The following is a 16,688-nucleotide window of genomic DNA, read 5'->3' as shown; positions in this document are numbered from 1 at the left end:
CTGCAGGGAGGGAATTCCAGAGGGCTGGCATTTAGGAAAGGCTGGGTGAGGTGTTAATACAAGGCTTGAAGGAGTTGAATGCAAGGAAAAAGATGGGAATCAGGAATTCCTGAGTGGAAATGGTGTGATGAAAGCTGAGGATCAGTGGACTATTATAGAGTGGGGTGCAGGAAGAGATTGAAGTATCTTCTGGGCCCTTGAAGAGAAGGGTTAATAGTTAAGATGCAATTCTAGCTATGTTATGGATGCTTTCATCTAGAGGCCCAACATCTGGGACAGTTGTGAGAGCTTAGTTGTATATTTAACCCTTTAGCATTCAGATTTATTTGTTGAATGTAATGCTTATTTCTCCACATTGTTTTGAATTAATCAAGCATTATTTTGTAGCTTCAAGATTTCAATTATGTATTTGTACATTTTGAGAATGACATTGCAGGGTAGGTTTGATAGGTTGAGTCTAGTCAGTTTTAACATAAAGCAAGTAGAATAAGGCCAGATTAAATGCTAAAGGGTTAAGGGAGTTGTGGTGTGAAAATATTTTCTTGATTTAAGAACACACTTGTTTTGTTGCTCTTGAAAGAGACAAGATTAGTACATCTCCACTGTAAGATGCTTTCAAGGTCTTTATTCATAGAATTGGTACCTTGTCTGTGCATGGGTTATTCATGATTATGGATGAATGAATTGTATCATTGTTGGGCATAACAGCAAGTATGTCATTGCTATGTAGTAGGAAGAGAGAAAAGATGTCAACCCTGGGGCATGCCATACAATATATCAGTAATACTCTTTCATCCACTCTTTTTTCTAAAGCACAATAGCACATGTTCATATCAGTGCAGTTACACACTTTGGCTGATGCTTTTAATGCTCATCAACATTCTCAGTTCACTTGTGCTCTGTGTCCCATGCTGATTATAATCTGACATATCATGTTTTCCATATTTTGATCTAGTCTCCATTGACTTAAGTGGCTGAAGAACTGAAAATATGAAATTTTGTGCATGGATATAATTCAATATAAAGAAAATCAGTGGAGGCAAAATGGCCCTGTGGTGAGGGTAGCAGACTCGCGGTTGTAATTCACAGACTGAGTGTTGTAAGTGTTTATTGAGCGAAAATACCTAAAGCTCCACGAGGTTCCAGCAGGAGGTGGTGGCAATCTCTGCTGTACTCTTTCGCCACAACTTTCTCTCACTCTTTCTTCTGTTGGCCTACTCGCTTAGCCAGTGGGGTGGCGTCATTTAAAGGCTAAAACAATGCAAAACACATTGTGACCAGCGATGTGTAGCAACATTTGATAGCCTGGTCGATCACGGTGATAAAGACAATCAGCTGAATGAATTTATTGGTTTGTTGGAGCATACTTCAAAGTTCCTATAGCCAAGCTCATGAGAAAGCTTTAACTTAGAACATAGCTAACTCACAAAACCCTGTTTTACAGAACTGCTATGAGATGGGTGTCTTTAGAACAGAGTCCGAATTACCAGTTGTGTTGATTAATTACTAAATAAATCATAGGAATTGTGTGCTGTAACTCTCAAAATAGCTGTTTAAACAATACTCCTAACATTTCAACCCAGATTGTGATGTGAAATCAAGTTTAGGAGAATAAAATTTAAAATGTAATTAAAGCAATTCAACAAAAAGTTCAAAGTGTAATATTCTACCACATCTCCAATACCAATGTTAATAGCTACAACAGTATATATATATAATCTGAACATTTGGTTAGAATTTAAGAAAGCTAAAATATATGGTCAAACAAAATATCTTGATATTTGGTATATTTTTATTAAAAATGTTATTAAACTATTCAAAATAGAATAAATATCTGTTTAAAATTTTTTGTTCTTACATAATTTTTTTTTATGAAATATACAATAGAATTTCAATGATACAATAGAAAAACTTACATATATACACATACGCACTCAGACATTCATTTTTTTTTCTTTCTCTTTTGAGCCAATCCCCTAATAAGAAAACGAAGATTTATGAATTACCATAAAGTTTTCTACAATAAATTTAAATATATTACTCGATGACAATAGTTTCTGTTCTAGGCCGTTTTTTTGGTGGTGGGTCGACAGGAATTGAACTACTTCCGACAATACAATCACTATCTGAGCTTTTTCTCTCAGACAAATGGCGTTTCTGCGGTATTTCATTAGCATCTGTATAGGTAAAAACTGTGCATGTAGTGTTGATACATTTTGGAGTTTCACTTGTGTGCAACATGCTCCTACCAGCAGTAGCATCATTACTTTCAGGTGTATTTAATGAGCCACTATTGTAAAAGGGGAAACCAAACTGGTCTGAACATTGATATGGTGAGGAATGTTGATCTAGTAACTTTTGTTGCATTAAACACTGAGAAGAGGTTTGTTCATCTTCAACAATAGCTGGCTGCTGCTGTTGTAGTCTAATAGATTTAGTTGGTATGAAACCGGTACTGCTTTGTGATATATTAGATATCGTGGAAGTATTTGATGTGTTTCGAGAAGATGAGTCGGTATGAGGAAAGTTAATGTCTATAGGATGTTGATTAATGGTAGGGGATATGGCTACTGCTGCCATGGTTGTTGATCCTGCCGATACTGAAGATGAAGATGGAGAAGATGCAGTGCTGTCATTTGAACTACTTCGGGCATCCATTGAGTTACGCTTCATTTGTCGCCGTTGAGCAAGAGGTGCATTAGCAACATCTTGTAATCGGAAACCTTCTCGAGCAGCACGATGGAATGCATCCATGGTTTGCACTAACTGCTGCTGCAAAGCATTGCTTGTGGAACTAAGAATTCCTGGTGTATGCAGTGGGGTTTGTGAGAAAACTCGGTCATTGTTTCCTTGAATCCATTTGTTCTGTAGGAGATTATGCATTGTTGATCTTTCTCGGGGGTCTACAGTCAGAAGGCCTGTGATAATTAGAAATAGGTTCCAATGTTAGTAAAATAGTCAACAGTAGAGATTCTAAATCAACAGAAGGAAAAGAAAAGGGAAATAAGAAGGCTTCTAACAATGCAGAAAGTTGGACAAAAACCTTTTATATTTCAGACACAAAGGTCCAGCCTCAGAAGGAAGCAGTCTGGGAAATGTGCAATACAGATTCCATTACCTTACTCAAACTTCTCAGCATTAGGTTAGCAACTCTCTGACTGTGGGTATAAGTAAATCTCCAACTGTTGGTTGATGGAGATTTACATACACCAGTTGGAGTCACTGCTAACCCATCACATCAACAAACAGTTGGAGAGTGGCTGCCACTGTTGCTAACCTAACGCCGAGGAGTTTTAGTAAGGTAACGGATTCGGTGTAACTGCACATTTCCCAGATTACTTCCGTCTGAGAATGGCCCCTTGCACCTTAAATATAAAGGTTTTTGTAAAACTTTCTGCATTGTTAGGTGCTTTCTTATTTTCCTTCTTCAGTACTACAATGCTTCAAGCGAACTACAGAGCTCTTATTTCTAAATTAATTTAAAGCCTTAGAAATGAGAAAATGAGTCACAAAAAACCTGAAATCCCTAAAGAGGAGAAACAGTAACTAACACACATTTGTATTCTGCTATAAAGACATGAAGTGAAGAAATACATTGAATGACTCTGAATTATAGCACATCAAACTCCTTACCTCGGATTAGTTTTTTGGCATTGGCAGAAACAGCATGCCATTCTTGTCCAGAAAAGTCAAATTCTCCTTCCTTGATTCTTTTAATGATCCCTTCAGGTGTTTCTGACTTATTTCTTGTTTGGAATGGAGCTTTCCCTGATAACATGGTGTACTGTAAATTAGATGCAACTATGTTATTTGCTTTATATATGACATTTTAAAAACCTGCATACAGCCATTATGAAGTTTACAAACTTGTTAATGTAGCAACAGGTTAACTCAGAAATACGACTGGAACAAAGTAAATTGTTTCAGTTAATAAATAGTCTTATCAATTGATATAAGCATGGCATCCTTGCTAGTGGAGTGCTAAGAGCACCATCCAAGCGTGATCGTTGCCAGAGCGGCTAACTGGCTTCTGTTCCGGTGGCATGTAAAAAACACCATTCGAGCATGATTGTTACCAGCATTGCCTTACTCACACTTGTGCCAGTGGCACGTGAAAAAAAAACACTTGAGTGAGGTCGTTGCCAGTGCCGCTGGACTGGCTCCTGTGCTGGTGGCACGTATAAAAACACCATTTAAGCATGGCTGTTACCAGTACTGCCTGACTGGCCCTCGTGCCGTTGGCACGTAAAAGCACCCACTACACTCTCGGAGTGGTTGGCATCCAGCTGTAGAAACTCTGCCAGATTAAGATTGGAGCCTGGTGTAGCCATCTGGTTCGCCAGTCCTCAGTCAAATCGTCCAACCCATGCTAGCATGGAAAGCGGACGTTAAATGATGATGATGATAATAGACCATTAACAATAAAACAATAATTACATGTAAAAGCTATAACAGGCTGCTGCGCTAGAAGTTTCAAAAGTTTATAACATGCTTGTAAAGAAATTCATAAAAGCTTAAGATTTGCTACGTACCAAAATAACACCAAGACTCCATAAATCACATGCTTCATCATAACCCCTAGATTTGTTGTTTGCCGTGGCTTGGGAAAGAACTTCAGGCGCAGCAAAATTTAGAGTGAAACATGGAGTTTGCAAGGGTTGATTTTCAGTTTTTAACCGAGCAAATCCAAAATCCACCACTTTCGCTTGTGCTCCTTCGGATTCATCTTCAAACAAAATATTCTAAAACAAATAATAATGAATATATATGATGATTCAATCAACTGTGAGTTTTTTGCTATGTACAATCATTTAAGCAACATAAAGATGGAAATAGACGAAAACAGCAAAGACAATCAGTTAATAGGTTGCAATATGCCATATCAGTAGCTGTTGGTACTAGAGGATAATCTTACAATTTAACAGGGTAGAAAATTCTTAGTAATCTTTTGGTGTTACCATAAATATTACAAGCCCTTTAAAACAAATGATAGCATGGCTCCCAAGATCTCGCATTACAACAGGCAGCTTGCAACATATGTATATATCAAGCGCTAGCAACATATGTATACATTAAAGCTATGTGCAGTGCCAGTGTACATGTGCAGCAACAGAGCACCAGTGTATTGAGAGAAAAGTTGGGAATGAGAGGAATTAGATGCAGTGTGCAAGAGAGAAGACTGCAGATGGTTGCATACAGATGTATGCAACTTGTAGAAGAGGGAGAGTCAGGAAGACATGGGACAATGTACTGAAGGCTGATCTCAAGACACTGAGCCTTAAGAAGAAGATGATTAAGGACTGAGATATCTGGTGCCTTGCTGTACTCAAGGACCATCTTCCACAGCAGAATTGATACTGATGCTGGTGCCACATAAAAAGCATCCAGTACATTCTGTGGAGTGGTTGGCATTAGGGAGAGCATCTAGCTGCAGAAACCATGTCAGAACTGACAATAGAGTGTGGTGCACCCACTGACCTTATCAATTCCTGTCAAACTGTGCTACCCATACCAGCATCAAAAACAGACGTTATGATGATGATAAGACACTCAGAATGTAAAATTGCAAGATCACACAAATGTATAATCACACATCATTCCTGCAAGTAACAGTATGCAATTACTGAAGTCAACAAGTTGTGTGTAATATGGTGTGTGGGTTAGTGATTAGGGTATTTGGCTCACAATCGCAAGGTCATGAGTTCAATTCCCAGCCATGTGTTGTGTCCTTGAGCAAGACACTTTATTTCATGTTGCTCCAGTTCACTCAGATGGCAAAAATGAGTTGTACCTGTATTTCAAAGGGCCAGCCTTGTCACAATCTGTGACACACTGAATCTCCCTGAGAACTATATTATAAGGGCACATGTGTCTGTGGAATTCTCGCCACATGCACATTAATTTCATGAGCAGGCTGTTACATTGATCGTATCAACTGGAACCCTAGTCATGAAACCGACGGAGTGCCATCTCTATAAGTGCAAAATACTTATATAAAAACATGTGGAATAGATGTACTGTCACATCAAAATAATTGTATGTTATGCAGTAAATAAGACTGAAATTGATGCCTAAAACTTGGCCTGGTAATTCAATTAAAATTGTGGAAAAGTAGTAGGGTTGGCTATATCGGGGTTTGATTTTAAGTTATGTGGAAGCTGATTATAGCATACTAGTTGTCTGTTCAGTTTGCTTTATGGGGAACTGGGGATTTGGAAGGAAAATACCAATCAAACAACATAGTATCTATATAAGCATAAGCTATAACCAGGTCATCAAAGGCCATATAAGAAGCAAAAGCAAAAACTCTCATTGTGTGAAATAGTTGTATACATTAAACATTCAATGGCAAAGATCTTGAAATCATAAAACTTCCAAAGAATGTTTGCAATAGTTTAATAGTTCATATTAAAATGATTTGTGGTTCAACCCAACATTTACTATGAATGTATAAACTAATGAAACTAAAAAAATTGTGTACATCGAGTTTTTATTCAGTCTGGTTGGCTATTTGCAATACCAGTGAATATAGTGTTCACTGTTTCTCATATACTGAAGGGGACAAATTCTGTCTAAGCATGAAGCTGTGAGCATATGCCATAGACAAGACTATGAAGGTTGAAAAGCATCTGTTTATTTTAGTGTGACCTCTCCTGGTTTGGAAAAAATCAGTAATCTGGAATGACTTTGGAATGTTGTACTTGTGTATATATAAGTGTATGTATCTCTACTGATGTACAAACAAACGCAAATACCTATGTACAATCATAGCCATAATTCAGGAACAATGATTATATATATAGGCGCAGGTGTGGCTGTGTGGTAAGAAGCTTGCTTCCCAACCACATAATTCTGGATTCAGACCCACTGTGTGGCACCTTGGGCAGGTGTCTTCTATTATAGCCTCAGGTCGACCAAAGTCTTGTAAGTGGATTTTGTAGATGGAAACTGAAAGAAGCCCGTCATGTGTGTGTTTGTGTCTGTATTTGTTCACCCTGCTTCACTTGACAATCAGTGTTGGTGTGTTTACATCCCCATAACTTAGCAGTTCAGCAAAAGGGGTTGACAAAATAAGTACCAGGTTTATAAAGGATAAGTCCTGGGGTCAATTTCTTGGATTAAAAGCTGGTGCTCGAGCATAGCTGCAATCAAATGACTGAAACAAGTAAAAGAATAAAAGTATATTGTCATGTTGGAAAACTCTGAAGGATTTCATGGCATGCACAAAGGTTATGGCTTTGGTTCTAGAAATGAGGAGGGAACAAGGCTGCTAAAGTTTTGTGATGCAAATGACTTGCTGGTTTGCAACTTCAGGAAACCTGCCAGATGCCCAGGAATGCAAAGTCATTCCCAGTACAACTCAACATAGGTTAGTAGTTAGCGACTTCTGACTTAGGGTTAGAAGGACCCAGAGACACAAACTAATATGGAAAAGGCGGTTATAGAAGCTCAAGGATCCTTCAAACGGCCAGAGATTTAGTGATGTTCTTAATGAAGTATTTGATGAGAAGGAGAAAGAGACTGACACATATGACATAAGAGGACAATTGAAAGTTCTTACAGATAATCTACTGAGTGGGGACAGAGCAAATCGGTGGTTGGAGCAAAGCTTCTGCCAGAACAAGGTGCATGATATCCTAAAACCACCTTGGTAATGCTTGTCCATGAGGGACTCTGCCCCATCACCCTTCCTTCCACCCCACATCTTTATCACCTGAGAGCAGAATAGACACCTACTACATTCCCCAGCTTCTTCAGCTACATCTCTTCCCCACCTCAACCACTTCTATTTCCCATTATCTTCCCCCACATGCTGTCTTCACCAATCACCTACTTTCTGGACCTTCTCCTCTTTGTGCTATTCTCCATCATAAATACTTTGCTTATCTGTTATCACCCTCAATGCCCTCACATACTTACTGAAATCCTTGCCCCAAGCTTATCATAGGTTTCTCTCCACCATTTGTTACGGTCACCTCTATCCAGCCCACTCACCCAGCCCAAACCTATGTATCATTTCACCTATTCTCACCCCAACCAAAGTTTCTTGATGGCACGTCCCAACTCATCTTCACCATCATCTCTCTCACTATCACTCTCTTTCCTTTCCAACTGGAGTATCCATGTATCTACAGGAAGATATCTACCTCTGTCCCTCTATACCTTTAATCTCTCGACTGGCACACCCCACCCTCAATACTACATCGCTCTTCCAGTTGAGGACTTTCTGCCTATTTTTGTCTTGCAAGATACTTTGTAACCTTGTCAGCCAATGGGGCCTTATAAAATGCACCCGTAGACCTTGTAAAGTGGTTGCTGCTAGGAAGGGTATCCAACAGTAGAAACCATGCCAAAACAGACAATAAAGCCTGACATGACTCCTGGTCTTGCTAGCTCCTATCCAGCTGTCCGACCCGTACCGTAAATGATGATGATGATGATGGTAAATACAAGTTTTTACCTTTTGTTCTTTATGTACGTTTTAACATTGTGGTTGTTTTGAACCTCTGTATTGGATTTTCCAAGTGCAATTGGATTGTTAGCCACAACAAATAATCAGGGCAACACATTACTGCACTATGTTAAGGAGATTACATCTGATTTCCCCTGAACTACATGGTTCTGGGTTCAGTCCCACTACGTGACACCTTGGGCAAGTGTCTTCTACTATAGCCTTGAGCTGACTGGATCTGGTAGACAGAAACTGAGAGAAGCTGGTCACATATAGCTGTGTGTGTGCGTGTGTGTGTGTGTCTCGCCATTGCTTGACAACCAGTGTTGCTGTGTTTATGTCCCTATAAATTTAGCAGTTTGGCAAAAGAAACCAATAGAATAAGTACCAAGCTTAAAAAAAATATAAGTACTGGAGTCGATTCATTCGAGTGAAATTCTTCAAGGTAGTGCCCCAGTATGGCCGCAGTCTAATGACTGAAATAAGTAAAAGAAAAGATATAAATTACTAGCAGTATCGCCCGGCGTTGCTCGGGTTTGTAAGGGAAATAACTATATAAGCATTTTTAGAGAGTTACTTCCCTTATAGATGCCAATTCGGGCTTTCTTAGCCATTTCTGTTTTGGTGTCTTCAAGCCATGAAGTCGTTGTTCTAAAAGAACGCTGGTCTCCTTGACAACGCTTTACGATGTTGATTTCCTTACACTCCCTTCCCCACAGCTTCACGAGGGAGGGAAGAAGGGGGAGAAGCAAACAGGTGCAGGTGTGACCATGGATGCCAACTCCGCCGCCATCGACACACGAAAAATTATGCATTAAAATGGAATAAAAAATGATGTTAAATTATTTTTAAAATCGTAGACTCATCGTAGACGCGCACTAATACTCAGACGGGCTCGACATGAATCACGACTATAAGATACCCGAATTTGGTTAAACTGCACCGCAAAATGTGGGAGTAGTTAGGAATCTAAATCGAAGGGGACAGACACTCACACAACTACAGTTTTATATATATAGATTTGTGATGAAATTCTCCACAAATCAGATTCAGTTATGTCCCCTTATTTAATCCTCTCTCCTTTCAGCTTATTAATTATGACTTCATCTAAATTAAGAAACACAAGAGAGCAAATTGTGAAAAACAAATGAATGCAAAAGCATCTAACCTCAGGTTTCAAATCTCGATGCACCACTCCTTTCTGATGCATATAGTCGACAGCTTCAACCAGCATCCGCATGATACGACTTGCTTCTGTTTCTGTAAAGCTCTTTTTTTTCTGAATTCGATTTAAAAGTTCACCTCCACTCAATAATTCCATAACAATATAGGTGTGGAGCTGAATAAACAAAAGAAACTATGGATTAGCAAAGAATTTATATACACAATTATGTCTATCAGTCTCTCTTTCTCTCATTTATATATATATATATAGTGAGAATTTACAAAAAACAAAAGACAAAGACGGGTGTGTAAACAACAAACAGATGTATTAGTTTAACACTCGGGAAGTGAGAAAGTTTTTTACGTTTCAAGACTACACTTTTTGACAGAAAGGAACACAGAAATAAACGGGGAGAGACCAACACTTCACAAACTCTATAACCAAGTGAAAAATCTTAAGACTGCTAAATCATATTCACAGATTAGCCATGATGAAGCAGACCTGAACTGGAGATAGGCCAAAATAGCTATTACAACATTTAAGAATTAACTCTCCGTACAGCAAGTGTAAGAGTGCTATTCAGGTCAACCTCACAAACATACAAGTAATCTCTGTATAAACTATCCACATATAAATGTGCCTATCATTGTTTAACGTCTGCTTTCCATGCTAGCATGGGTTGGACGATTTGACTGAGGACCGGTGAACCAGATGGCTGCACCAGGCTCCAATCTTGATCTGGCAGAGTTTCTACAGCTGGATGCCCTTCCTAACGCCATCCACTCCAAGAGTGTAGTGGGTGCTTTTACGTGCCACCAGCACGAGGGCCAGTCAGGCAGTAATGGCAACGGCCACGCTCAAATAGTGTTTTTTACATGCCTCCTGCACACATATGTACAGAAAAGTAAACATTAAAACAATGGTCATAATGACATCAACAACAGCGATACACCAGACATGTAAGTAATTTTGGAAAATTAACATGACAGAATCTTAATGCAGACAGCATATGCACTGACTGCACAGACGTTACTATTAAGGAATCAGTAATAATCTTAAAGCACAGAAACACACAACAAATGGTGAATTGTAAGGGTGTCTTGGCATCACTCACCAAGTCCTTTGTGAGCCGCTCTCCGGCTATCTATCTGTGGCTTTATATAGCTATGGTAAGACCTCACCTGGAATTTGCATCACCGGTCTGGAACCCCTATCTTGCCCAGGATATTAATCGTCTGGAAGCCGTTCAGCGATGTGCAACCAAGAGAATACCCTCCATCAGGCATTTGCCATATTCTGAATGCCTTACTTCCCTGGGCATGGATACATTGAAACTCCGACGTCTGGCAGCTGACTTGGCAGACACCCATAAAATTATTAACCATCTTACAAACAATAACTCTGAGCACCTTTTCAAACTCCATCTGTCAAACACCCATGGACATGTTTACAAAGTCAGAAAACAGCACAGCTCCCATAACTTTCGGAAACATTTTTTCACACTAAGAGTTGCTGAAGCATGGAACAAACTGCCAGCATCAGTTGTTAGTTGAAGCACTGCATCCTTCAAGACTTCCATGCTTCCTGAGATTCACCAACACTACACCTGATTTTCTCCCCTCCATACACACGCAAGCATGTACCTGACTCATACACTGTTCACTTTCTCGGCATTTTTACATTACTGCATATGCTTTATACGCACTTTTGACAAGTTGTGATGCACCTGAGCACTGTATACAATAATTTCATTATTATTATAAGAAATATATAAGAGAAAACATGCTTACTTCATCATGAAAGACATCAATGAGTTTCACTATGTTAGGATGGTTCTGACACAGCTGAAGCATCTTCACTTCTGATGTATGGTCCACTCGCCGGGAAATGATTTTCACAGCATATTTAGTTTTTGTAACTTTATGTTCACACCGTCTTGAAGAGATTAAAAGAAAAACATTAATGTTACCATAGAATTTCCTTATCATTGGTGAGGTGTTTAATTTTGTTTCCAAACATTCACAGTTCAAATCAGCCAGAAAATAACTTTGCCTTTTATCTTTGAACCTTGTAACTCTCACATTATTCACATTGCTTTGAAATAATCATGCGTTATCTTGAGCTTTGAGATTTCAATGATGTCATTGTATATTTTTACACTGGCATTGTTAGGTAGGTGTGACAGGCTGGATCTGGTCAGTTTGAACATAAAACAGGTAGAAAATTTAGGGCTGGATATGGCTGGTTTAAATGCTAAAGGATTATATGATGATAGGGCTAGTATCAGTTACATGTGGGAGCTAATCTCATTGGCTATGTCCCTGGCTGCCAACAGATTTATTCAGAGTATAATTGTGCATAGTTAAATGGTTAAAGAAAGGACTGGATAACTGAACTAACAAGGTTTGTGAACCAAGGTTCTTCTAACCCACTTTTAACAATAAGCTAAGGTTTTATTAAAAACCGTTTCTTACAAATACATCAGTTCTCTAGTTTAGAGCTTAATTGATAGTGAGTAATTAGATATGACGCTGAAATAGTCATCATTGTCTTTCTTTTTCGAATAAGAGATTTTTTGCTCAAAGATTCTATTAGGTCACTATGGGAAGAAAGGAGAGAGAAAGAGAGAGAAGTTAAGGGTAAAGTGAGAGACTAACAAAATAGTAAAGAGGTAAGATAAAGAGGGATATAATGCAAGAAGAAAGGAACTGAATATGGTGAAAGGGTGGTAAAAGTATAATGGAAGAGTGTGAAGGATAGGTAAATGGGAACTGGTGGGAAACTAATAAGAGAAAGAGAGGGGCAATATTAAAAGAAGAGAATAGAAGAGAGAGGAAGGTTTTCATCATCATCATCGTTTAATGTCTATTTCCTATGCTGGCATGGGTTAGACGGTTTGACAGGAGCTGGGGAGCTGTCTAGACTTTTGTCTGTTATGGCATGGTTTCTACAGAGTGTGCTGGGTGCTTTTTAGTTGCCACCAGCATCAGTGCATTCATGCAGTACCGGCACAAATGCATTTTATGTGGTACCAACACCTGTAAAGAACAAACCTGTATGTATGGATGATAGCGATTTTATTTAGCTTCATGTGTCTTCTCAAGTACAGCAAATCACCATGACTCCCAGTCCCTTGTCTTTCCTCAGTGAGGCCCAGCATCCGAAGATCCTTTTTCACCACTTCATCCCACATCATCCTGAGTCTACCCCTTCCACAAGTTCCCCCCACAATTAGAACTTGGTACTTCTTTATGCAGCTGTTCTCATCCATATATATCATATGATCAAGCCAGCACAGTCTTCTCTCTTGCACACAACAGCTGAAGCCTCATATACCCAGTTTTCCTCTTAAATTATTTACACTCTGTTGTGTGTGCACACCGATATTACCAATCAGGCAGAGCATGCTAACTTTATTTCTTTCAAGCCTTCATGAGTCCTCTGTAGACAAGGCCCACGTTTCACTACCATGTGGCATAAATGTATGTACATAGACATCATATAATCTGTCTTTTACTCTGAGGGAGAGGCCCTTAGTTATTAATAAAGGTACAAGCTCTGTGGATTTTTCCCAGCTCATTATTTTTCTAGCAACTTTTCAGGTATGTGAATAAAACACATACCTGTGTGAGGTGAAGGAGATCTTTGGTAATTTTACAAAAGAAGTATCTGCAGAACATTATAGGAAAAGATACAGTGGAATGGTTTAACCACTGGTTTTTGTATCTAGGCAGGAGACTTTAGAATGTTTCCAGGTGAGATTAACAGAGGCATATAAAAGGTGTTATCACCCAGAAATAGCAAAAGACATGAAGAAAAAAACATGAGCTGATAGGCAAATATCCATTCAGCTACCTTATTTTAAATCTATAATAAATACAAATCTCTATCAACTTATACTTTCTGTTTCTCTATCCTGTTTCTGTCTTTCATATTCTCCTTGCACTCTGAGGATACATTCTCTCCCTCTCCCCCCCTCTCTCTCTCTCTCCACCTGGGGAAGCCACGTATTCACCTTTTGTGCAAAACACCTGATCCTGTTCCTCTGTCATATTTTCATAACTTTCAATACCATACCCAACTAAAATGAGGTGGGGGTCTTGTCTTGCAAAGTACTTGGTGACCTCACTAATGCTGGTGCCATGAAAAAGGAACACCCAGTACACTCTGTAAAGTGGATGGCATTAGGAAAAGCATCCAGATGTAGAAACCATACCAGAGAAGACAATGGAGTTCAACACAGCCTTCTGGTTCACTGATCTCTGTCAGACCATCCAATCCATGCCAGCATAGGCAAAAGGACATAAAACAATATTTATAAAAATATATATATCAAGACAGTGGCCTGGCAGAGTTGTTATTGTATCAGATAAAATATCTTGCAGTATTTGTTCTGGTTCTCTGTGATGTAAGTTGAAATGTCAGGCATGGAAGTCATTGTTGCCTTTTGGAATCATTTATTGAGTATCGATCCACTCATTAAAAATAATTAATCTAAGCAAACAGAACACCCAGATACAGTTGATTCAACCCACCCAATAAATAACATATATTTGTTTCTTTATTACCCACAAGGGGCTAAACATAGAAGGGACAAACAAGGACAGACAAACGGATTAAGTCGATCCCAGTGCGTAACTGGTACTTAATTTATCAACCCCGAAAGGATGAAAGGCAAAGTCGACTTCGGCGGAATTTGAACTCAGAATTTCGCCTGGTGTGCTAACGATTCTGCCAGCTCGCCGCCAATAAATAACATATATTTCGTCAGTAATATCATTGCTTAACTTATGTTAACATGCAACAACACATCTGAACACAAACAAAATATACGACTCTAATTAATTAGCCAAGCAATCAGAGTGGAGTTATTTCCCTTACGCTACGGTTGAAATAAATATAAGGTCAATCAAGTAATTTTGATCAACAAAAACTGAGAACAGAACAGTTGTTCTCATTAGAGGCACAGACGTAACTTTGTAAAGAAGCTTTGCTTCTCAACGATGTAGTCAATATATCATTATCACCACCATCATCATCGTTTAAAGTCCGTGTTCTTTGCTGGCATGGGTTGGACAATTTGATAGGATCTGATGTGTCCAAGGACTGCATCATGTTCCAATGTCTTTTTTGGGAATAGTTCCTATGATTGAATGTCCTTCCTAATGCTAATATTTTACAGCACAGATTGGGTGCCTTTCATGCTACCTTCACTATTGAGGTTGCCATGCAATTTACACAACTACAAACTACAGCCCAATGACTGAATCAAGAAAAACAATGCAAGTTTCTGTTATTGATAACAGAAACAATAAGGTATTCAAATGGAGAAAATATTACACTATCAGCTCATATGAAAAGAGTTCACCAGCAGATGTTTCATTGCTCCTTCTCACCTTTCTCTGGGAACACACAGTCATGCTTTATGTTAACACTGAAAAGGCTGAGGGTGAAACCATTTCATTGGTTTATTTTCAATATTCTACAGAAGCTGCTTCATCTATAGAATCATTGAAAATTCCCTTTCTTTCTATGACACACACAAAATGAGATAAAACAGAAGAGTGATGAGGGGCAAACAAATGAGAAAATATACATAAGCAAGAAAGGCAGTATCAATTCCAAGAAGTAATATTTATCCTCCACTGAAACATGGGTGTTCTGTTAGAACATACTATACTGTGGTAGATACCACGAGAGAAACTCTCAATACAACAAGTGTATTTTGAATCAAAAGCCAAATGAGAGTTTCTCTCATGGTATCTACCACAGTATAGTTTGTTTTGTGGAGGCACGTGGCTTAGTGGTTAGGGTGTCAGCACCATGATTGTAAGATTGTGGTTTCGATTCCTGGACTGGGCGACGCGTTGTGTTCTTGAGCAAAACACTTTATTTCACGTTACTCCAGTCCATTCAGCTGACAAAAATGAGTAACGCTGCGATGGATTGGCATCCCATCCAGCTGGGGAAAACATGCCATAGAAACCGGGAAACCGGGCTTGTGAGCCTGGCTAGGCTTTAAAAGGGCACATTTATTTATTTTATAGTTTGTTCTTTTCAGTGGGGATAAATGAGAAAAATGTAATGTCAGGAGGGAGGGAGAGAAAGAGAGTTTATTTGGAGTCCTACTTACCCACACACTGAATAACTGCCTTCACCCAAAATACCATTCTGTAGGTCTAAATCGTAGTGTTGGAAAAATGGAGAGTTCTGTGAGAAGAAAATGAAAATTTATGATGCAAGACCAGCACTGTAATAATGTAATCTGATACTCTATAAGTCAAGAAAAATCGTATACGAACTTAGAATTTTAGTATAGTAAGGTCAAGCAACAATTTTTTAATAAGTCAGATAACATATATGTACACACATACATATACAAAAATATCATAAATAGGTAAATTCTAAGCACAATCATCAAAACCACATCAAGAACAACAACAACAACAAAAAGTCTGAAACTAGAACAACAGCCAAGTTAGTGACCAACTGAGCTAGAGAAAAGACAGAGAGACAGAGACAGACAGACAGAAACTATCCAGTGAAAATTTATTTTACCTTGAACTGGCTGGCAGCACTGATACTCTTAGCTCGAGGTTGATTGATACTGTTATGTTGGAGGAGATCATCACTAACTGTGTTGTCAGTGAATATAACAGAAGGTGCAACATAGGAGTAGCCCTGTAATGGTATTGTAGAAGAGAATGAAAGTTAAGAAAATATCAGACAAAACAAAGCTTTTCAAAAATCATCTTCATGTCTTTAATTTACGATTCTGAATAATCCTAGGTGTAGGAGTGGCTGTGTAGTAAGTAGCTTCCTTACGAACCACATGGTTCCGGGTTCAGTCCCACTGCGTGGTACCTTAGGCAAGTGTCTTCTACTATAGCCTTGGGCCAACCAAAGCCTTGTGAGTGGATTTGGCAGAAGGAAACTGAAAGACGCCTAGCGTGCGTGCGTATGTATGTATGTATGTATGTATGTATGTATGTATGTATGTATGTATGTATGTATGTATGTATGTATGTATGTATGTATGTATGTATGTATGTGTATGTGTATGTGTGTGTA

General features: G+C 38.8%; 1 protein-coding gene across 1 annotated transcript in view; it reads right to left on the bottom strand.

The window, feature by feature from the left end:
* Nucleotides 1-1,774: 1,774 nt before the first annotated feature.
* Nucleotides 1,775-16,688, bottom strand: part of LOC115217093 (ribosomal protein S6 kinase alpha-5) — a 53,473-nt gene continuing 38,559 nt past the window's right edge. Inside the window, exons 10-16 of the mRNA XM_029786691.2 lie at nucleotides 16,176-16,298; nucleotides 15,751-15,827; nucleotides 11,408-11,552; nucleotides 9,621-9,791; nucleotides 4,533-4,742; nucleotides 3,634-3,784; nucleotides 1,775-2,918 (exon numbers count right to left, since the gene is read on the bottom strand). Of these exons, the coding sequence (XP_029642551.1) occupies nucleotides 2,038-2,918; nucleotides 3,634-3,784; nucleotides 4,533-4,742; nucleotides 9,621-9,791; nucleotides 11,408-11,552; nucleotides 15,751-15,827; nucleotides 16,176-16,298 (1,758 nt within the window). The 3' untranslated portion in view covers nucleotides 1,775-2,037. The remainder of the gene's footprint in view (nucleotides 2,919-3,633; nucleotides 3,785-4,532; nucleotides 4,743-9,620; nucleotides 9,792-11,407; nucleotides 11,553-15,750; nucleotides 15,828-16,175; nucleotides 16,299-16,688) is intronic.

This window comes from Octopus sinensis, linkage group LG11 (genome assembly GCF_006345805.1).
Source record: "Octopus sinensis linkage group LG11, ASM634580v1, whole genome shotgun sequence".
NCBI lineage: Eukaryota > Metazoa > Mollusca > Cephalopoda > Octopoda > Octopodidae > Octopus > Octopus sinensis.
The sequence above is the reverse complement of the archived record's forward strand: the minus strand, read 5'-3'. Positions and strand labels throughout refer to the sequence as shown.